At 48.5% G+C, this 20,210-nt stretch overlaps 11 protein-coding genes across 11 annotated transcripts; 6 read left to right on the top strand and 5 right to left on the bottom strand.

Moving 5' to 3' along the window:
* Positions 1–75: 75 nt before the first annotated feature.
* Positions 76–1,043, top strand: RhiXN_09162 (F-box-like domain-containing protein; the record flags this gene model as incomplete). Its single annotated transcript, XM_043328978.1, has 3 exons — positions 76–384; positions 439–613; positions 670–1,043. 3 exons carry the CDS (start codon positions 76–78, stop codon positions 1,041–1,043), a joined length of 858 nt encoding a protein of 285 aa, XP_043180424.1.
* A 182-nt stretch (positions 1,044–1,225) lies between these two features.
* Positions 1,226–2,499, bottom strand: RhiXN_09163 (COBW/P47K family protein; the record flags this gene model as incomplete). The annotated part of the gene is made up of 8 exons (XM_043328979.1): positions 1,226–1,438; positions 1,497–1,553; positions 1,609–1,704; positions 1,751–1,914; positions 1,988–2,058; positions 2,116–2,194; positions 2,263–2,371; positions 2,425–2,499. 8 exons carry the CDS (start codon positions 2,497–2,499, stop codon positions 1,226–1,228), a joined length of 864 nt encoding a protein of 287 aa, XP_043180425.1.
* Positions 2,500–2,861: 362 nt separating this feature from the next.
* RhiXN_09164 (uncharacterized protein) lies at positions 2,862–3,893 on the top strand (the record flags this gene model as incomplete). The annotated part of the gene is made up of 1 exon (XM_043328980.1): positions 2,862–3,893. The coding sequence occupies one exon, from the start codon at positions 2,862–2,864 to the stop codon at positions 3,891–3,893; it is 1,032 nt and encodes a 343-aa protein (XP_043180426.1).
* Positions 3,894–3,978: 85 nt separating this feature from the next.
* Positions 3,979–9,574, bottom strand: RhiXN_09165 (F-box-like domain-containing protein; the record flags this gene model as incomplete). Its single annotated transcript, XM_043328981.1, has 15 exons — positions 3,979–4,613; positions 4,667–5,403; positions 5,452–5,744; positions 5,943–6,251; positions 6,303–6,396; positions 6,450–6,533; positions 6,583–6,678; positions 6,732–6,780; positions 6,833–6,870; positions 6,920–7,096; positions 7,311–7,540; positions 7,590–7,712; positions 7,767–8,543; positions 8,601–9,451; positions 9,502–9,574. 15 exons carry the CDS (start codon positions 9,572–9,574, stop codon positions 3,979–3,981), a joined length of 4,566 nt encoding a protein of 1,521 aa, XP_043180427.1.
* A 369-nt stretch (positions 9,575–9,943) lies between these two features.
* RhiXN_09166 (SPFH domain / Band 7 family) lies at positions 9,944–11,214 on the bottom strand (the record flags this gene model as incomplete). The annotated part of the gene is made up of 7 exons (XM_043328982.1): positions 9,944–9,987; positions 10,041–10,281; positions 10,362–10,472; positions 10,535–10,798; positions 10,860–10,908; positions 10,965–10,998; positions 11,046–11,214. 7 exons carry the CDS (start codon positions 11,212–11,214, stop codon positions 9,944–9,946), a joined length of 912 nt encoding a protein of 303 aa, XP_043180428.1.
* Positions 11,215–11,424: 210 nt separating this feature from the next.
* RhiXN_09167 (PQ-loop repeat-containing protein 1) lies at positions 11,425–12,695 on the top strand (the record flags this gene model as incomplete). Its single annotated transcript, XM_043328983.1, has 8 exons — positions 11,425–11,469; positions 11,550–11,575; positions 11,623–11,785; positions 11,835–12,228; positions 12,284–12,307; positions 12,359–12,502; positions 12,557–12,588; positions 12,636–12,695. 8 exons carry the CDS (start codon positions 11,425–11,427, stop codon positions 12,693–12,695), a joined length of 888 nt encoding a protein of 295 aa, XP_043180429.1.
* A 393-nt stretch (positions 12,696–13,088) lies between these two features.
* On the top strand, positions 13,089–13,790 carry RhiXN_09168 (uncharacterized protein; the record flags this gene model as incomplete). The annotated part of the gene is made up of 1 exon (XM_043328984.1): positions 13,089–13,790. The coding sequence occupies one exon, from the start codon at positions 13,089–13,091 to the stop codon at positions 13,788–13,790; it is 702 nt and encodes a 233-aa protein (XP_043180430.1).
* Positions 13,791–14,779: 989 nt separating this feature from the next.
* Positions 14,780–16,489, top strand: RhiXN_09169 (high affinity nickel transport protein; the record flags this gene model as incomplete). The annotated part of the gene is made up of 11 exons (XM_043328985.1): positions 14,780–14,786; positions 14,838–14,859; positions 14,910–15,012; positions 15,064–15,109; positions 15,160–15,186; positions 15,242–15,327; positions 15,384–15,479; positions 15,541–15,675; positions 15,727–16,139; positions 16,190–16,307; positions 16,364–16,489. 11 exons carry the CDS (start codon positions 14,780–14,782, stop codon positions 16,487–16,489), a joined length of 1,179 nt encoding a protein of 392 aa, XP_043180431.1.
* Positions 16,490–16,526: 37 nt separating this feature from the next.
* Positions 16,527–17,227, bottom strand: RhiXN_09170 (modifier of rudimentary (Mod(r)) domain-containing protein; the record flags this gene model as incomplete). The annotated part of the gene is made up of 4 exons (XM_043328986.1): positions 16,527–16,769; positions 16,819–16,946; positions 17,003–17,130; positions 17,181–17,227. 4 exons carry the CDS (start codon positions 17,225–17,227, stop codon positions 16,527–16,529), a joined length of 546 nt encoding a protein of 181 aa, XP_043180432.1.
* A 307-nt stretch (positions 17,228–17,534) lies between these two features.
* RhiXN_09171 (uncharacterized protein) lies at positions 17,535–18,674 on the top strand (the record flags this gene model as incomplete). The annotated part of the gene is made up of 5 exons (XM_043328987.1): positions 17,535–17,629; positions 17,797–17,939; positions 17,997–18,281; positions 18,329–18,591; positions 18,642–18,674. The coding sequence occupies 5 exons, from the start codon at positions 17,535–17,537 to the stop codon at positions 18,672–18,674; spliced, it is 819 nt and encodes a 272-aa protein (XP_043180433.1).
* A 514-nt stretch (positions 18,675–19,188) lies between these two features.
* Positions 19,189–19,733, bottom strand: RhiXN_09172 (26S proteasome non-ATPase regulatory subunit 9; the record flags this gene model as incomplete). The annotated part of the gene is made up of 2 exons (XM_043328988.1): positions 19,189–19,230; positions 19,284–19,733. 2 exons carry the CDS (start codon positions 19,731–19,733, stop codon positions 19,189–19,191), a joined length of 492 nt encoding a protein of 163 aa, XP_043180434.1.
* Between the last annotated feature and the right edge of the window lie 477 nt (positions 19,734–20,210).

Consider the following 20,210-nt stretch of genomic DNA (forward strand, 5'->3'; position numbering starts at 1 on the left):
GATGATGCCATTCCTGACCCCAACCACCACATCTGCTTTCAACCTTTACACTCGTGACACCCCAGGCTTTGTGGGATGCCAGGTCCACGAAATAAGCCCAAGAACAAGAAGAAAAAGGGAAATAAAGGGAAACCCGCCCCTTCGCAGCCTACAACTAACACGGAGCCTTCGCCACCTCCCCAGTCGCAAAGTGACCATGCACGTGAGGAGATACCCTCGTTTATCGTAGACCCTGGGACTGGCCCTCGCGTACGCGACCTGTACGCGTTCTTGACATCTCCGTTTGCTGCCCCTCCAACCTTGGATGATCCTGTTTGCGATTGGTTCTTTGATTCTACTACATATGCGATCATTGAGCAACTTTTACCACAAGAGCTTTCTTTAGTAAGTTGCAGGACATGAAGTGCTTGATTCACATAGCTCCAACTTTGATACCAGATTCTGCACTACAACCGGACGCGCCTTGTAGACAAGATTTGTCCCGCTTGTCGGCGCTTCTATAGACTCGGCGATCTTCTTCCTTTCCTCGCACCAGAACCAGGTTCCATAGATGAGCTCGATAGAGAGCAGGAGGACTCACGGGCGTTGCACGAGCAACAGATCAGTGGGCTGTGTAAGTTTTGACTCGGATTGCCCTTAAACTTACCCCGCACTGACGTCTATTTGTAGGCTCTTTTGTTTGCTTTAGCCTTGCTTGTTTCAATTACCCAGGCGCGCGCGGTGCGTGGGGTCGTACTGCAGAGCTGCTCGACCCATGGACGACCGAGTTGCTAAACGGACCAGGCGCTGGTATTCCCGACCATGGAATGAGCGATTTGGTCAAGATGACACGTAACCACGACCTTGGAATTGGATACATGATCTCTAAGCCATGGCCTGGAGCTCCTGTGTTGTACGAGTTCGATGAGGATGTTGCGGGAGGGGACCCGGCGATGGAAGACGACGAGGATGAACTGTGGGCCGAAGAATCACCTTACTCTTCCGATAGCGAACCACGCGGGCGCGAGCGGTCCGTTAAACCTCTGGGTGCCAGCCGAAGATAAAATGTTGCAATCCCCCGCACCTGAACATGTATTCTCTCGATCCCCTATTTATTTTTTCTGGTAAGTTCTTCCGATTTCTATCCCTTGCACATGGGCCGACTGATAGATATTTATAGGACATCGTATTTGCTTTTAGCTGTATCACACCGACGCTCTTACTCTCCATTCCGTTATGTTGTATATCAGGCAGCTTTCTCTTTTCCCTTTCCTGCCCCACTCGCTCTCCAGGCTCCTAAGATGTGCTCTATCACGTCGTCCACTCCTTTCCCATGTTTCACTGCTGCAAAGACTGTTGGACCACCGTCGCGTATGGCTGCAGCGTCGCGATCCATTACCTCAAGTGAGGCGCCAACGTACGGGGCCAGGTCGATCTTGTTGATTACAAGCAAATCAGACTGGGGATTTGGAATGAATGATAAGCATACCAAGCGGGGCTCGATACAGTGTTCTTACCTGGGAAATGCCCGGACCGCCTTTTCTGGGAATCTTGTCGCCGCCCGAAACGTCAATCTGAAGCGTCACTTGTGTAAGATGATGCGCAACCATTGGGTTTAAGCATACATACAACGTAAATGATGTAGTCAGCTAGTTCTCGTGAGTAGTTTGCTGCTAGATTGTCTCCACCACTTTCTACGAACAAGAGCTCGCATCCGAATTGTGCCTATTCAATGTGAGCACAGGCCATAAATTTTAATATAAAGCATTACTTGAAGTTCCTCCAAAGCACCCAAATTCGCTGAGACGTCCTCTCGGATGGCAGCATGGGGACACCCTCCCGTCTCGATAGCGCGGATACGTTCGGCAGGCAAAGCACCGTTGCGAATCAGAAACTCTTGGTCTTCGCGAGTAAAGATGTCATTTGTTGTGACGGCTGCACGTAGAGGAACGAGTGCAATGTTAGCATCCCAGAATGGAAATAAAAGTACAAGCTTTGAGCCACGCACCAATGTTGTACTTGTCTCTTAACTTTTGACATAATGCCAGGGTAAGCGCGGTTTTGCCTGATCCTACGGGACTGATCAAGAATTGTGAATATCGGAATCGAGCGCATTGAATTGTTGTTACATCTTACCCGCCAATCCCAATCGTGAACCCTCGCTCCTTCCAATCACGGCCGGAATAATCTGGCATGTCCCGCTCCGCAAACTTTCCTAGAATGGGTTGATTGCCACTATGAGCAAAAGGTGGGGATGCCCAGGGGCGGCGATCCAGGGCTCACCAGCGTGTTCAAGGTGCTCATGTGTGTGGCCATGCTCCATAGGGGTCCAGGCTCCACTGCCATGGGAGTGTAGGCCGTCATGAGAGTGGGTATGATGGCCATCGCCGTGCTGAGATCTCTCTCTTTAGCGAATAGCTCCTAGGATCGGTTTGGATAACGCACCGAATGGGTGTGGCTCTGAGGTAAATGGGAAAGTGCGGACGAGAGCTCAAACTTGCATACACCGCTATCGGTCATGTTTTGGGAGAGAGGGGGGAGGGGGAGTATGGTGTGGGGTATACACTATACAGTAGCTATGTTATGGGGAGCTGGAGCGCCGCAATTGCACACCGGGCTTATATGGATGACGAGTAAATGCACATGCCGATCTGGGCCGAAATCAATGATTCAGCCAATGCGGGCTTCCGCATACGGCGAACCCCACCATAAGTTGGTCGACCAGATTAGATGACCAAAATAAAAGTCCTTCCTCCTATCTTTTCTTTCCTTTCATGTGGAAATTCAAGCTTCTTGACTCGGGGTCGAGTCTGGGGATCGTCCCCCTGAGCTTCCTCTTGGGTTTGGTTGGGTTCTGACCAATGGTCCCACGTAAGCTGATTATGTCGTCACCGGTCCGGTCCCGGCACCCTCGCTCTCCGTTTCCGCCACCACCCCAGCTATTGTTATATATTGTCTCTTTACCTCGGCACATGGCTACACAGGCCTTTACGATTATATCGCACTACGATAAGACTGGCGATGAAATCCCTGGTACTGTTGAAAAAGAGGCCGTTTTATCTTCCGATATTGATGCACTCTGGGAGTCCGAGGCTGGTCCTTCTAATATATCACTGAAGCGACGAATACCCCCGCGCTTCGTTCCTGCTTCTAATCTAAACACTTCAACGTACTCGGAGAAAGCACCAGAACACGCAGCAAAGACAGAGACCAATGAGATTGCATCGTGGTACGCTGGACTATCGCGAAGCCAAACACCCGCCAAACAGCCCGAGCCTTCTTCCCGAGCCGAGCCTCCGGCCGTCGAGAGCGCAGCCAAAAGCAAATTGCCCAAGCCGAACAAAAATGACTGGTTTATACATCGGGCGCTGTCGAATGTCCCAAAGGATGCTGGACCGGTGCAAAAGAGTAGCCTTGCTGACATGCTTCAGCAGGCCCCACCTTGTCTCGAAAACCCTGTACAACCGCCTGTTTTTCTCCACCTTGGTCCCAACAATCGAGGTTGGGGGATCCTTCAGCGCCATGGCTGGGAAGAAGGCCGGCCGCTTGGTTTGGGGAGCGCACCGGTCACACCCAGTGCAAGTATACCATCGACGCCCTCGCACGAACCTTCCACCCCATCAAGCCAAACTGACGACCAAGAGCAGTCAGTCGAGCACGGTGACCCCACTCAGACGCCCTCTCGAACGGCTCTCATAACTCCACTTCGCACAACGCTCAAGGTCGATAAGCGTGGGATCGGGCCGCGTTCAAAGTCGATGCCTAAACCGGCTGTCACGCATTCCTTGTCGGACATTAGGATGGCTGCAGAGCGGGCTAGACGAGAACGGGATGGTCGTGGAAAACGTGGGTTCGCAAGGACGGCCCGTAGGGAGGCCGAGGAACGATCTCAACTGTTCCAGGAGCTGAAGTAGACTTTGCTAAGTATTTTGTCAATCTACTGTATCTTATATATCGATAGTGATCATAGTAATGCTATAATACATATGAAGCGATTAATTAGACTTGTATTGATGGCTTGTTTACGGGTTCAACAACGAGTGCGATATTCCTTGCGCTACCACTACTCAATTGGTCGAACACATTCAGCGCTCGGACAGTGAAACCGACCGATTCGTCGACCGCACCCAATTTCTCAGCCAGGAAAACGGTCCGGTCCACAATGATTAGGCTTTCTATTACAGGTCCCACGAGAGCGCGCAGAATGTGCAGTACCTCGAGTTGGAACGATAAAGTATCTGTTTCGGAAGAGAACGTCGGACTCCCTTCATCCACTGCATATCCAGCGGAATTCGCAGCCGTTAGTCCCATTTTCTCGCACGCCGTCCGCACGAAAATCTCCCAACTTGCATAAGCACGGTCCGGCAGACGACCAAGCCTATTGGAAGGTATATTACTTTCGGTAGAGGGTTCCCTAGAGCTATTATGAATTGATCGCGCGAGCATAGCTCTCCACACAATCTTCCGTCTCGCGAGGCTGGCACGTTCCGCTTCGCTCTGAGATCGAGACCACTGGGCAGGGCATTGCGCGGCCAACTGAAGATGGTTTTGGGTTAGATGGTGCACCGCACCCTGCGGGTACGTCCGAGCCGTTGTTTCAGAGAGCGGAAAATCTGCTAGCAAATTCATCAAGTCTGGGTAAATCATATGTGGTCGGCCGAAGCTCTTGTTTTTGTCGGTGACTTACCCGGGTCGTGCATCAAGTTGTAGCAGCATCCGACGAGCGCGAGAGCTACGGGCGTCCACCTCTTCTTGTTGTCGTTGCTCCCCACTTCCTGCCGATGGTCGAATCGGGTGCACAAGTCCACGAAACAGCGTAATACAGCCGGGGTAAGGCTTCCGCATGCGTGTAAACCGGTAATGAACACTGGGCACGGCGTCGTCCCCTGCAGATCGAGATCTAGACACTCGATCCACTCGTCTATGGCGCGCAGCAAGGACTCTGATGTGATAAACAGGGTTCGGTGGGTGACAGGTGGAGGAGCCAAAGATTCGGGGTTGGCATCGCCAGGAGATAGAGCGTCTTTGCGGTTCCGTGCCCGTTGACGTTCCGCGTGCGAAAGACCTTTACCGCGGAGTGCGGCGCCCTCCGTTTGTCCTTGGTCCCCATCCAGGGCTAGAACGCGAGTACCTGTATGCGCCGCTAGTTTGTGAGAGAGGTAGCCTTGCCCCGCTCCCACGTCTACGATCAGCCTGTTGGGGCCTCGAACGGATGTATTGTATATTACGTCGATCAGGCTGCTGAGTCGCTGGACTTCGTGGGCCTTTTTGGGAGACATCCCACTACTACTACTATTATGGTGGGCATTCGATCCGGGAAGGATATCGTCGATATTTTCCAGGGTGCGGGGTAATCGTAGCTGAGAGATCCGGACGACCAAATGTTCAAGTGTGGGGTGCAACTCTTGGTCTTGGAAGGGGTGGCTACGTCGATGAGTTCAAGACCGGGGGACTGGAGCGTGTATGCAAAACTTGCCTTGTTGTGTGATCGTCTGGTCAGTAGCACTACTTATCAGTGAATTAATCAATGCTGCACGCCTGCTTGGATCAACTTGTCCAATCCATTCCCACCACCCATCGTCAGAACCGTTGGACAAGGCTGGGCTGCCCTTTGCAGCGACTTCATTAGGATGAGCCGACACAAGTGATTCGACCAAGGGCGAAGTAAGAAACTCTTTTAACTCGGAGATGTATTCCGTTATTGCCATAGTGTTGAAGCCACTGGGTAATCTGATAGTGAAGGGTGGAGGATCTCTGAGAGTATCCTTTGGATGATTCATTTGTTGATTCGCTCAGAGATGCTGGTTGTCGGGACAAGACTTTTTCGTCATTTAAATTAATCAAATAGCTTAAACATGGAACTATATATTAGCACAAAATGTAACCGCAAACGGATATATATGGAGATTCAGCTAAGGACGCATAGCCAAGGGCCACTTGTGTATGTCCTTTCCTATCTTTACCTCCACATTCTGCACGTCAAACTTTCCTAGACTTAACAGTTGATTTGAGAACTTGGCCTGGAGATTTTCAACCAACGAGGCATCAATGGAAACAGCACCCGTACTAGACTCTGGTCTGTTTTCGTATACGTTGGTCTCTTTCTCGGTCAAACTGACTGAATCATTTTGATTGCGTTCTACCGATACGTTATTCGAGGATTCGTGGGTCAACATCCATGCGATGGAAATATGAAAGCGGGGCTGTGGATAGTAAGGCAGTTGCCTGAGCAAAGCCAAGTGGGCTGATAAAGATTGCGATAATGCCTGAAACTAAACGAGGTGGTAAGTAGGAAAAGTTGCAAGTACGTTAGCCTTACTAACCTCCTTATGACCTGCCCCTACCTCGACGCAAAGGAATGCTCGAGAATGATCGTCATTAGTTAATGTGGTGACCTGAGCAAAAGATGCAACAAATCTATCAAAAATCAATTTCCATCACTCTGCTACAGTTATAATTAAATTACTCACTGAGTGCGCTCCAGAGCCGCTTTCCTAACCTCTTTCCTAAAGTCATCACGTTGGTGTGCTCGTAGAGGAACCGGACGGGACAGACTAAGATGCGAACGAAATATGGAAAAAGTGGGGCCAGTATTCTGCTCACTGGTTGTTCCTGGTATAGGTTCTAAAAGCGAGTGCCAAGCGGTCGAATCTGACTGCGCGGATTTCACAATGCTCCTCAATAATGCAAGAAGCTCCCCTCCAAGTTTTATTGGAACATAAACATGGGCAATAAATTGCCCTTCTACGTACGGAATAGTTCTTTTTCGGCCCTGGTGTTTGGATGGGTCGTCAATGGGTGCTAGGCATCCGATTTATTATTACTTCAATGCTTTTACCTGGAATGAACATACCAGGGGCAAACAAAGAAGAGTCTAATGCTGGCAGAGCTCTAGGATGGGGTTGTTTAGGCGTGTCAAATCTAAAGGCGCGTTACTTACTTGAGTTTCTTGGGGGGAGTAGTCGGTTGATGTGCTGAATCATTCTTGCGCTTCATTAAACGCGAGTCCGGTATACACGTATCAACAGGTCCCTTTTCGTTATTACTATCATCCTCGGAATCATCACCGTAGTCGACCAGAGCACGGAGCATGACACAGCGTGTTGATGGTGGTGAACTTTAGCATTACCAGTGTTTTTCCACTCTCAAAACGGGCAAGCTGAATAAGCAAGGGTATTAAACGAGATGAGGCCGAACGAAAATGTCATGTATGCGTACATCTTAAACTACAGCCAAATGAACAAAAACGAACAAAAAAAAAAAAAGAAACAGTCCGGCGCACTCGAGTTCCGCAATCAAATCAAAACTCTCTGTGGACAACCGGCACATACATTTTTAGCCATTCGACTGTATCAGGCGAAATCTGAAGGCAACGGGATATATGCAATTCTTGAATAGGTGCAGCTGAATTCCGGAGTTCGCTCTGCCTCATGGACTTTTGGCTTTCCAATAACCTTGAGCTAACTAGAATTCTCACGGCCTGGGAGTCGACAGATGTACACCCATCGATTGAAAGGAATCGAAGGTTTGGACAAAGCCAAGGTTGAGCATTGGAGAGCTCCTATATTGCGGGTGAGTTTCTAAACATCAATTGGGCGGGACGCTCTCACGTTCAATAAAAATGGCGACACGTCCTCGCAATCCACCAGTTCGAGAGATATGAGACCAGGAACTCTCTGCAACAGCTGGACTAGCTGCTCCTCCACGATCAATGACGAATTAATGACGAGGGTCTAACCAATATCACCTAAGTGAGCTGTCCTACCAATAGCAATAGATTTACACACCTTTAGAGGCAAACCTCCATCCTTTTGTTCGCAGAGCATGCCCACAGGAACTGAGGCATCGTCTAGGTAGGATATTTCAAGGTGTTCCAACGAAGGTAAAGCAAGTCGACTAAAAAGCACTGATAATCTTGAACAACCCGAGAAATAAAAGACAGCTCGCTTTAGACGAGGAAGATTAATTTGTGGCGCATAGCGCAGCTCGTCAAGGAGAAGCTGCTCTTCTTCATTGTCGTAATCCGACATGTTACGAAGGGTTAGTTCCGTTAAAGTTGAAGAACAGGCGTCAATGAGACAGAGAAGCTGTAGAGATGAAGGTGCAGAGCTGGCCCAATAATCGCTGAGATATATTGTTGTCAAGTTTCTGAAATAGAGAGCCGCATTATCCCACCCAAACGCAACAGATGACAGAGAGAGTGCTGTTAGCGAGGTGGTCTCTTCGAGCATCCATGGTAGCTCCCGGATGTTTCTCGCCACCTTTGGTGTACTAACATGTAGCGAGAACTCTTGTAAGCGTGGTACTGATCCGGAAAACGATCTCAAGACGGTTCGCGCGTGTGCGTACCCGGGAACCTGCACACGTAGGGATCGCCATCTTTGCATATGAGGCCGGAGTAAGTCGAAAGCATCCATCAAAATGCCCATGACACTCCCTGGACTGGTTATCCGATCCGTAAATACTACTTGGATATCCAGAGGTGCGCAGCGGGATCGCCTGAGACGTATTTCTGTACTTTCAAGGGGATTATGCATATCGACAATAATGGACGACCACAAGCACTATCCAAGAAAGCACTCGTTGGTCTTATAAATAGAAGATTGAGCGAAAGCACTTACCGGAGTCGATTCAGCGATTTCTCTCCACAGCTTACAAACCCTTCGCACGGCGTCCATAAATATCCCATGTGTGCCAGATCCAAGTACAGGCCTTCCACCTATATTGATACCACACTCAAAGATACGCGCGATCAACTCTGGAGGAAGTCGTGAAATAGGGGATAGTCGACTGGCTGCACGTGCCAATCGGTTCTGAACCAGCATCCTTTCCTCGAGTAATTCACATAGACGCTGGTCCAACGAGTCCAAAGTTTGCCGCAGAGAAGGTGTTTCTTCCTGTTCTGTTTTGAGCTCGGAATCTGATCTTACTACAGTATGGAAAGTCGGCAATGGGCGAGGTGTGGATGTGCCCGAGCCTGCGGGCGGGGGGTAGAGCTGGCTATTGGGCATGGGTGACCAAGCACGCGGAGGAATAAGTCTGAGCTGGCTAGAAGACAAGGCGGGCGAAAGAGGAATTAGGGTATCGAGCAAACCGAGCACCGGTGAGTCCAGTCCCCGAACCCTTTCACGGGGTGGGAACATTGGCGTCGTAGGTCCAACGGGGACGGGCGCTCTGGTACCCATTTCCGATACTGGGGGTGAAGGAGCGTCAGTGACTATGCTAGGACGCTCTTTGCTGGAGGGGAGCGAGGGCTTCCGTGAGATGGGAAAAGGCGTTGGGCTAGATTCAGACACGCGACTCGCGTGAGATAATATCGTATTTCGCAAAGTCGAATCAACGTGTTGAAATGTCCATTGCGGGCCTGTCCCCGATGGTATATCACCGGGGGGTGTAATCGACGGGGTTTGGCGACATGATGAATCGGCGATTGGCTTCAGGGACCATTGGGAGGAACCGACGGCGAATTCGACTAAAGGGTTGTCAATTAGCTGATAAAAACGGATGGTGAAAGAGACGCACTGGGACTGGCACATGAGGTGGGAGAGGAGAGTGCCCACTGTATACCCTCGGCCTCTTCCCGTAAATAGTCCATAATAATAATAAAGTAAAATATTGATAGCAAGGGCGAGCAAGGTGTGGTATTAAGTCAATACTTTCTACCGTACCTTGAAATATAGACTGGACGTCGCCCATGCGGCGGCTTGCAGGATGCCTCGAGGACGCACAGGTTGGAAGAGGCCCCCTGCGTCTAGAGTTCTATGGCCTCGTTTCACATGCTTAGAAGAGGCTTGCGTGCGCCCAAAGGGGACCTCAGACTATTTTAGGGAATCTGTGCATACCTTTAATTGGTGCCTCCTGTCAGACCATACTAGTAGCGGTTCAGCCATGCCATCAGCCATGTTTTCAGTGAATATGAGTAGTGATAATATCCCTTATTTTACATGCGTAAATCTTGGACAGTTCACTTTTTGTTTGCAGTAAGTAGATCTTTTGTATCGTCGGTTACTATAGGGCAGGTAATTAATTTCATACTCGATGGAAGTACTTGTAACTCATACCGTTTAGCAGAAGACTTTGGGCGTCCAGCATAACGCGATTTCCGCTAGTGGCAAGAATGTTGGCGATATCTCGGGCAGCTTCCAGCCGTCTCAGCTCGAGGAAGCCCTTGTTCTTCTTGACAGCTTCACCAATCAGCTCGGCTGATCGGGCCTCTCCTTGTGCGCGGACAATAATCGACTGCTTCTCCTGAATGGCTTGGTCGACTTGGAATGCGGCTCTCAGAGCAGTTTGTTGAGCAATCTAACGCATAAAATTGCAATTAACTGGATTATACGTATGATGTGACAAAAGTATGCCAAACTCGCCTGTTTAGCTTCAACAGCATGAGTGAACTCGGGAGAGAATGCCACATGCGTGATAGAAACATCATCAAGCACAAGATTGAAGCGGAGAGCTCGCCGAGTAAGGTTTTCCCGAACAAGTCGAGAAACCTACAGGCGATAACAATGAGGCAATTTGATAGGGGCAAGATCCACAGTTGGTGGGGGCGTACCATTTCTCGCTGGGTAATCAATTGGCTGGCGTTAAACTGGGCGACCACACTCTTGAGAACTTCGTTCACGATGGAAGGCAAGACACGTTCATCGTATTCTTGTCCTAATTCGCGATAAATCGTGGGCAGCTCGTTGACGTTTGGACGAGAAAGTACACGGCATGTGATGTTGACCATTTGTAGATCCTTTGTTCCGGTGAGACTGGCGATGCTCCTTGGCTTTGCACGAATGTCGAAAATAATTGGAGTTTCGAACCACGGCAACTGCATAAAACCAGTTATTTTACGATAATCAATAGACCCTAACCAAGCTATGTATACATACCACTAGATGTGTACCTTCCGGGTAAATATCTCTGCGTATACCTTGGAATCTAAATTCTCGGTTATTAAAAACATGCGATCTACAAAGATTATCATAATCACTAACCTGGAGTATTTGATTGCGCGGTGACCCCCATCGACTATAATCGAGTTAATAGTGATTCCACAACGATCCTACGAGACTTACCGTTGAAGAGACTCGCATTCAGAGCAATACCACCACCGATGAGCAATAGTAAACCAGCTCCGCCACCTAGCAAGCCACGGCCTGGTCCCCCGCCACCACCAGCTCGTGCTTGTCTCTGTAATTGAGCAGCAAACCTTGCGAATGCATCACGCCCTTGTTGTGGGTTCATCGTAAGACTCAGCAGGAGGTAGAACGACGGCCGATGACTGCACTGATGATTTCTGGTAATGGTAACCTGATCGCCAGCCCGGCGCTTAGTGTCGATCACGGTAACTGCCTGTAACAAGTTCTCGGCTGGGGTCGGCTGTTGGCCGCAAAGCCAGCTGTGCTCCACCTCGACGAAAAATTGGTTTACCCACTTGGGATTCCTGGGTCGAACATGTTTATTACTTCGGATAGCGATAGGCTAGAGGCTAGCAGTGTTGTGAGTATTCGCCCTGTGTGGCCGTACCCACTTTGGGATGTTTTGTTTTGCCATTCAGCTTATCGTCCAATGAAATATAGCTTGGTTGGATTTCTATTGCGTGTTGGTGAGTACCAAAATTTGACCTCAAATTTATATCTAACCAGTCAATAGGATCATCGTGTACTCTCCTCAGATACTTGAGAACTACAGACTAAAATCCGGCGAAGGCCTGAGTGTGGGGTTCGTAGTCATATGGCTTTTGGGAGATATCTTCAACCTCGTCGGAGGCCTAATGGCAGGCCTTATCCCCACTGTCATTATTGTTGCTGTCTATGTAAGTTGCATCATCCTTATATCATAGCGCTTAGATTTGACTTTTGTAGTACACCATATGCGACGTCATCTTACTGTTCCAAATCTACTATTATAGATGGACACACCCCGTGCATCCAGCAGCGCTCTTCCTACCTCGTCCGCCTCCAAACCCCAACGATATAGATTCTAGGCCCGACGAACACTCTCCGCTGCTACGAGACCAACCGCCAAATAACTCGGCTTCAGCTCAAACGGTCGACAATAATGTACACGACACATTTTCTCGACGGGCTTTACGCTACGCACTCTTGTTTGGGTTCGTTATCGGCACTGGAGTGGTAGCCTGGGCGATTAATCGCCTCGTTCATCCGAGGGACGGCTCGGAGCCCATCCCACCCAGGGAAGATGAGGTTCTTGAATGGCGTAGCCAGGTTCTAGGATATGCTAGCGCCATATTATATAGTAAGTAACTCGTGCACAAAAGCAAACCAGACACCTTTATTTACACTGTCAAAAGTTGGTTCAAGGATACCACAAATATGTACGTTTCAGTCGTCCCCAAAGCCGAGCTTAGATTAACATTAGAGCACAGTGAAGAATCGCGAGACCAAGTGCGAGGGATTATCCTTGGCGCTTTTCATGTTTGCGATCACTGGGAACTTGACCTATATTTTGTCTATTTGTGTTGTTTCCAACTCCTCACAGCACATCTTGGCCAATGCCAGTTGGCTAGCAGGTATGGTAGTTTTGCCCGGATTTCATGCCTTGCCTTGCTGACTGAGTGGTATAGGGAGTGGTTTGACCATATTTTTGGATTTCATAGTAAGTCTCTAGCGCATCCAAGGGACATGTCTAAATCGTTCTGCTAGGTGCTTTCCCAGTTCTATTATTATCAAAACGCTTCCAAAACTCTCGAAGTGCCTGCATAGTTGCAGTCATGGATCTTCGAAGCCCTAAATTTCTCCGTTCTCATACCTACATACAAAATGAACATAGATGTACCTTAGAGCTCTTGCAGAGGAACGCCTGTGGCAATTGACCAACGACCAGATTTTACTGAGATGCCAAGGATTGCCCCAGTTTGTTAATACTGCTGACGTAAAAGTCGGTCGGGGATAACGACCAAACTCCCATAAATAGCGTAAGAGCAGTCCCCCCTCCCCCAGCACAAGCACCCCCAACAGCCCCAGCTCTTCTCACATACTACAATATATCACATATCGCTTACTTGAAGTAGGCTTTTTTTCGGTATGTATCTCCACATGTTGTTCAGAGCCGCGAGACCAGAAGGCTCACCGAGATTATTGCGTTCTTGGCCAGTCATGTTCCCCATCAACATCAACTTTGTCCCTGGTCGTGTTTGGCATGCATTCATATTGCTGCTCTTCTCGTGCTTATACTGCGCATTCATCTTGGCGGTCTTGGTGGTGGCCCTGTCGCTTCAGTATCACGTTAACACACCTATCAATACAACCACCAGCCACCCTACAGCCACGCTCCGCCGCGGCAAGCGAAACAGCGTAGAACGCTCGCTCGAACTTTCTCCATTTCATCCGAATGCACCAGCGCAGCTTGAATATATCTCTCCCATCGAGCTGCTAACACAGTCCCTGGCTAAAGCGTTCAATAAACTGACAGCTTTCTGCCAAACCTTGTTCGGAATAGTCCCAATAGCGGAGATCCTCCGACGTTTAGCGCATATGGCCAGTGTACGTGGGCCCTTGAACACTCGTCTGAATCGGGGGATCGCCCAGATATCGACCCTTCGCGATCAAGTTGCTGCCAACAGGGTCGTCGTTTTCCGATACCTCCACTCAACCCTCCTCCTATCTCTCTTTTTCGTTGCTATTGTCGCAACTATAGGACTCTCGTTGGAGTTTATCCTCTTGCTATGCTCTGGTGGACTAGTGCTTGTTGCCGCAAGTGACGCAGGAGCGGGCGAAGAGGACGGGTCGAATCTTGTCCCTAGAAGGACCAGGGGCGGGATATTCGCAGCGCTGTTTGGACAGGTTGGAGACCCATGAGCTTATGTTCGTTCTGCCATTCGTTGTATCGGCAAGTAATTATTGGAAAGTAAATATGGGTGAGTGGATGTTTAGCTCACTGCAACCTTGACTTTTCTAACACTCACATAGATTTGTGGCGCGATTTGTATCGGGTATCTACTCTTATATATCGATATATTGTTTGACTTGGTAATTCGACATGGGTTTGGTAAAGGAGACTGGGACTGTTCGCAAACTTTTGAGTAACAATCGAAGGTGGGGGGTGGGTACGTAGATCATTGGGGCTGGCGTTCCAAGAGTCAACCGTTTTATACACGGCATGAAAAAAGAAGCTTCGCTTGCGGAGGAAGAAAAGTTCCTCCGGATTAGTCCCATGCACATGGTCCATTATCTACTCATGATAGCAGGTGCACTAAGACACTGCCGAACAAGTCAGGAAACTTCCCCACTTTCAAGTTTCAGCGTCTGTGTAAATCAGCAAGTGATCTACCACACGGTTTTATTCTATGACTGATAATTTACACTACTAAGAAAAAAAGTTTAAGCTACCGCCACGATGATTTAATTTCCGACTTTGCGGAGTTTGGGTGGACCAATTACGAAATTAAGAGTGATATCGGTATTATTTTCGGCTTTTATCCGAAGAAGTCTGACCAATGAATAGTAGCTACCAAATCGAAGATACATCTAGTCGATCTACATTCAATCCGTCCCGCTACATTTAGGAATAGTTTCGACTTGCACGACACGTCGCGGAAACGCAACGAGATGTTTACCAAGTGGCCGCGTTTGACGATTTTCGGTCGATCGTTTTTACTTGTGGCTTGCGAGTTACTTGTAAACGCGCTGTTTTGGGTAATTGCCGGTCTATTATTCGGGCGACGACATGAGACCCATGGTGTCCTCAATTTGTGTCTGCTGGCTTGGGTAAGGATTCGCTTTGCTTTTGGAGTTCTTTCAACTTACATAGCCGACCTTGGCTGTGAATTAGACCATTGGCTTAAGACATGGTGCGTGATACCCCAGTTCTTGTCTTGCGGCCGGCCTAACTATCCATATCTACAGGTCTCGATGCTGATCACATCAGGTAGGGCAATGGGTATAGTCCTTTGGTCAAACCGCTTATGGTATCCGTAGTGCTATAGATAACGCTACTCGCGGACTAATACAGCTCGGTCAACTCAGTGTCACTGCTGGACTTTATTTTTCGTTGGGGCATAGCACAATCGTGGTGGTCGTAGTAAATCTAGTAACTTCCCAAAGAGATTACGCACCGATCACAATCGTTTAGATCGTGGCCATTGCCATATCGACGGATGTATACGATCGTATTGGAGGTACGACCATATTAAGAAAATGAATAATGTCGTATTGATAGGTTTACAAGGCGTTTCCGATGTTGGAGGTATCATTGGTGAGTCAGCTTTATAGAAGATACAAAAAGCATATACTAGAACTTCAGTGAATAGGCGCGGCTGTCAGCGCATCGTTTCTCTTCATCGTCGCACTGGTCAATAGTATTATTCTAGCACGCATTTTGAAACAGCGGAAGCGGGTAAGCCAGCGCTCTAATTTTCCTCTCGCTACAGTCGATTGAATGGCCAATTTCAGCGCCTGAACGGTGAGGACGTTGGCCCAGAGAATAGCCACTCTTTAGCACTGCGAATTCTGGGTCCAGTAACCAAGTTCGTGAATAGGTCTTGGAAGGTGAGCTAATTTTGCGCATAAATTCTAGTTCCCCTTATTTTAACCATTTTTACTTGGTAAGATGTATCCAGTTGGAGTACTATTTGGGTTGGGGTTCGATACTGCATCTTCAATCGCGCTGCTTGCCGTCACTGCACTTGCTCAACGAGGTGCTGACGGCGCTGAAATGCCTCGTAGTCATATTGTGATATTACCGGTGAGTATACATATCTTTGGACGGTGTACATTTAGATTAAGTTGCAAGTAGCTTCTCTTTACAGCAGGCATGACCCTCGTAGACTCTGCTGATTCTGTGTTGATGCTTTACTCCTACGCCGACTTTCCCGAGAAAGGGTTCGCGCTATTCGAGAATCAGGAGACTTCGGTTTCGGAGCATTCCTCGATATCTTCCCATTCTTCGACCGAGGCGCAACCTGGCCCTAGTACTGGCGTAGGAACAAGCACTTTACCACCCTCTCCTAAACAAAGCATTACTTCTCATCCGGTTCTCCCTGATCTCGAACGCAATAGTTCAGCCGATCGCAGATTACAAGAAGGCCTAGGAGATGACGAATACAAGATTACTCTTACGGAGCAAAAGACACTGGACCAGGCCGCAAAGAACACAATGTCAGGGCTGAGTATTATCCTCACCTTGCTCAGCATCCTGGTAGCTTTCAGGTGAGTGTCCTACTTGGCATTCATTACGGATACGCTGACCAGGATCCTAGTATCTCGCTGATCACGATCATGGGTCTTATTGGGGAGAATTGTGATTCGTGCCGCGAGGCAGCCGAAGATCCCAACGGTGGAGGCCTTGCCGGTAGTTGGTGGCGTGGCTGGGCAAGGGTAAGTAGTGTACTGTACGCGAACGTCGAGTCTTCCTAACCGAGTTGTACAATTAGGCAAACGACATGTCGGGTTTCATCGGGGCGGCAGTGGTTGGATGTTTTGTAGTTATAGTTGCAGGGTGGTACGGAGGAAGATGGTTCCTGCGAAGACAGGCAAATCGACCTGCCATACAGCTTTAAGTAAAATACACGACGTGAAACTAGGAATCTGAATTCATCAATCGTCTCGCCATGTCACCTTTCCAGCGTTCCACTGATCTCCCCAGAACACTCGTTTGTGGTAAACTTTTCGTAATTCCTTGAAATCACGAACAAAGTCATCAAGCTCTTGAGAAGTAGCCTCTGCTGGCTTGGCAGTCTGTGATGATTGCACGAACGCGGCCGCAGCCGCCTCCGAGGCATCATCCTGCGCCGTTGTAGCATGACGAAGTCTCATCAATAGGAAAGATGGAGTGAATCGCTAGTATCGGGTTAATTAAAAGGACGTGTTTATTGGTGCCAATCCTCACCTGGTATACTTCCCGCTGCTCCCTATCCACTACTGCCCATCTATTCTGAAGGTCCCTGGCCCTGTCATATGCATCCTTGGTTGTAGAACGCAGGTCGTATAGCTCATTCTGAAGAGAGAGGTTATGCTCTAGCTTTGGTTCGTCAGAGGTTATCGCAGGTGAGGTAATGCAATCGGGTACATACTGGCTATTGCTTCATTTGCCATTCCCAGCTCGGTCTGGGATGCAAGGAGCGCCTTTGTATGGCTGAGCGAGTGGAATATGGCCTGAAAATATGCAGGATCGGAGAGCATGGCTTCAAGGTCTTCACGTCTGACCAAATGATAGGTTTAATGAAGCTTCACTGACCCAATGCTACTTACGGTAGATTGGCTAGCTCGGGAAAATCTTGTATCAATTGGGTGTTCATGGTGGCGAGCAATCCGTTTGGAAGAATCTAGTTAACTTTCCCAGCCAATTCAGATACAAAAGTCTAGAGATGCACGAGGGTGACGTAGATCTGAGTCGCCGTTGCAATCAAATTAGTTGATAAATTCACTAAAGTTATACTAATCTGGTAATCAATGTTAGACAGAACTTCAGAGATACTTCAGCGACAAACAGCAGGTCGATAGGGTTGATGATGGCGGTGGGAGTGTTCGGTGGTAATCGACATTATTATCAAATTGTAACGACTGACCACTTCGATGTGGCGTGACTAAAAGAGAGCAACCACCATGATATACGAGGACCTTTCGGTATCGATCACGAATACGCAAGGAAAACCACTAGAAGAATTCAAACAGCTGTCCACGGAAGAAAACTCGGTGGAGTGAGTGAATCTTTCCCATGCGATTCATATGTAAACTCGCTCCAACCATGTGGGACTCTGGTTGGGAATTTATGTAGATGTTGGATTCCTTCCAAGGAGGGAGATGGCTTTCAAATACACTGGCAACCTATTCGCAACTTCAAGCCCCAACTCGGATTACATTGTAGTATCAAACTCGATGGGAAGAAGGTCTCAAGCGGAGGTTTGAGGCCATCGAAGATTTCCCGCGGTATTCCTGGGATAAAAGTTGGGATGACGGTAGCCAAAGGCTTAAAGCGTTACTATGTATTTGGACGCCATACTATTACAGGTACGATTTTATGCTTAAGGAAATCACTTATTGTTTGACTTGGTGCCAACAATGTAGACCGGGAAGACCTCGCCCAGCCTGATGACCCAGGAAGAGAACTAATGGGTACCATCCAAGTTACGCTTTCCTGGTCCAAGTATGGCAGACCACAACGCCGATATGAGCCATACCGAAACCCTGAAGAACCTAGATTCGTCCATGAACGTGCGGTTAAGAAAGGTCATCTTGGATCGGCGACTCTAGGTGCTCCCATTCGCAAGAGTCATTGTAGTGGACGTGTGTGTGAAAGAGAGGATGCGGGATTTCCAAAAGTGGTATTTTTATTTCGTTATGGCCCCAGAGGTAAGTAATTTGGCTACCAATTTTGTTCGTCTACTGAACAGCAGCAGATTGGCTCGAAGCGAAGGATATCATCATCGTGGAACGTTACCCAACCACACGAGATTCCAAACCTAAATCTACCCGCCGGACAATTAAAAAGGAACGCGAACTTACCACTTCAGCGTCTATTGCAGAGACACTCAAATCACATTCGAGCATGACATGTCAAGGTCAGAGTCAAGGAAGATCGGACGAAATAATTGACGTTGACGCCTTGGATTCTGACAATGATTCCGATGTTGTTGTGTTGAATGATCCTGTTGAGCCAAAGGTAACGCCTCTTAAACGAGTATCCTTATGGTTATATAACAGCCAACCTAGGTATTCGGCAAAGGAGTCAAGACTGAAACATAATACTCAAGCCTACTGGCGGTAGCAATTTCCGGGACATTGCTGCCTGTTCTCCTGTTCGATGCTCTGATCCACCCTGTATAACTGGCTTACGCAAGCCTGTCTACTTATTCCTGTAATTGCTCACCCAAATCCGGATATTGTAAAGCACCACTGGTTGGATTAACAATATTATGAACAAAAATAAGACACCGGCCGCGGACGCATTCGGAGACTAAGATTGCTCTGAATAGGGCATGATATGACACCTGTGACAGTATTGTTGATGTTTGGTCCCCATAATGGTGACAGTTCAACTCACCCAAGCATTCCTCTGCCACCCCATCCTGATCGAGGGGTAAAGTCCAAAGTAATTTCGGAGGCGTTCCGCCTGACTTTCACAACAAGTTGCCGCTGGAATAACAGGTGGTCATGGACTATCATCGGTAGGCAGATGCCTTTTTAAAACTTACGTTCTCGTGTGAGGCCACTAGCTGTGCGAGGGGTTGTAGAGACGAGTTTGAGAACGATCGCGCAGTCAAACTCCGAATGCCAAAATGAGGTCCTCCCTTTGCAGGCCCTAAACGGGACGTATATAACATTTCCGAAATACCATGCCATAGTGTGGCTTACCGCTTGTTGCGCAGGGCTATTGGGGGCCACACCATCCACTCGAGCAAATGGAACAAGTAATTGCGGCTGTATTGAAGCCTCAGGCTCCGGAGTACCAGCAGGAGAAGGTCCAGAGATACCGTTTACACCATTGATTTTGATTGCAGCAGAGTTCAGAGGTGCGGTACTATGTACATCCACAAGGGCTTGGGCAATCTCATCGGTTAGGCGAGCTCGATCATTTCGTAGTTCGATGACGCGTACACGCGCAGCTCGGACGGTTGTAATATCGATGTCTGCCCTTGGAAAACCTTGTGCATCAACCAGCCTAGTAGACATATCTGCGCCATGAGATGAGAGGATAGATATATGCGCCTGAAGTTGTTGGTCGACCTGATCGCGCTCTGCCATCAGGGCCAAGGCCCGTTCCTGAGCAGGAGTACGAGCAGGAGTAGGTTGAGTAGACGCCATAGCTATTTGCCTAGCAGGATAGGGATGATTTCGGAAAATATTCTTCCTTCAAGTGAGACTGCAGTATCTTGACAGAGTAAATAGGGGAAATTCAGGTACATGCTAGAGCATGTGGCCGCGCATTCGAAGTCTGATTGTGTGTGTAAGGACCACGTGACCCCGGGCTCGACTCCGAGGCCCGCGGCTCCTTACCCCTATGAAGATTAGATAGGAAACACGCAGTAGCCACGCAGCGCGCAGACTACGCAGCCACTAAGGAACGACTCATAACGAATACGCAGCCTGAGTATACATGCTAGGCTTACGACCTGTAACGACTAAACTAACGACTAAGCGAGTGTATGCACCCGCTAAACAATATAAGGAATCGTTTCGACTAGCTAAAGGACGTGAGTCTTGTACTTGATAACTGATAAATATATTGACTTCGATAGCCAAACTCGCTCGATAACTAAATCAACGAACTAGGCTTTTTAT

This window comes from Rhizoctonia solani, chromosome 5 (assembly GCF_016906535.1).
Source record: "Rhizoctonia solani chromosome 5, complete sequence".
Lineage (NCBI taxonomy): Eukaryota > Fungi > Basidiomycota > Agaricomycetes > Cantharellales > Ceratobasidiaceae > Rhizoctonia > Rhizoctonia solani.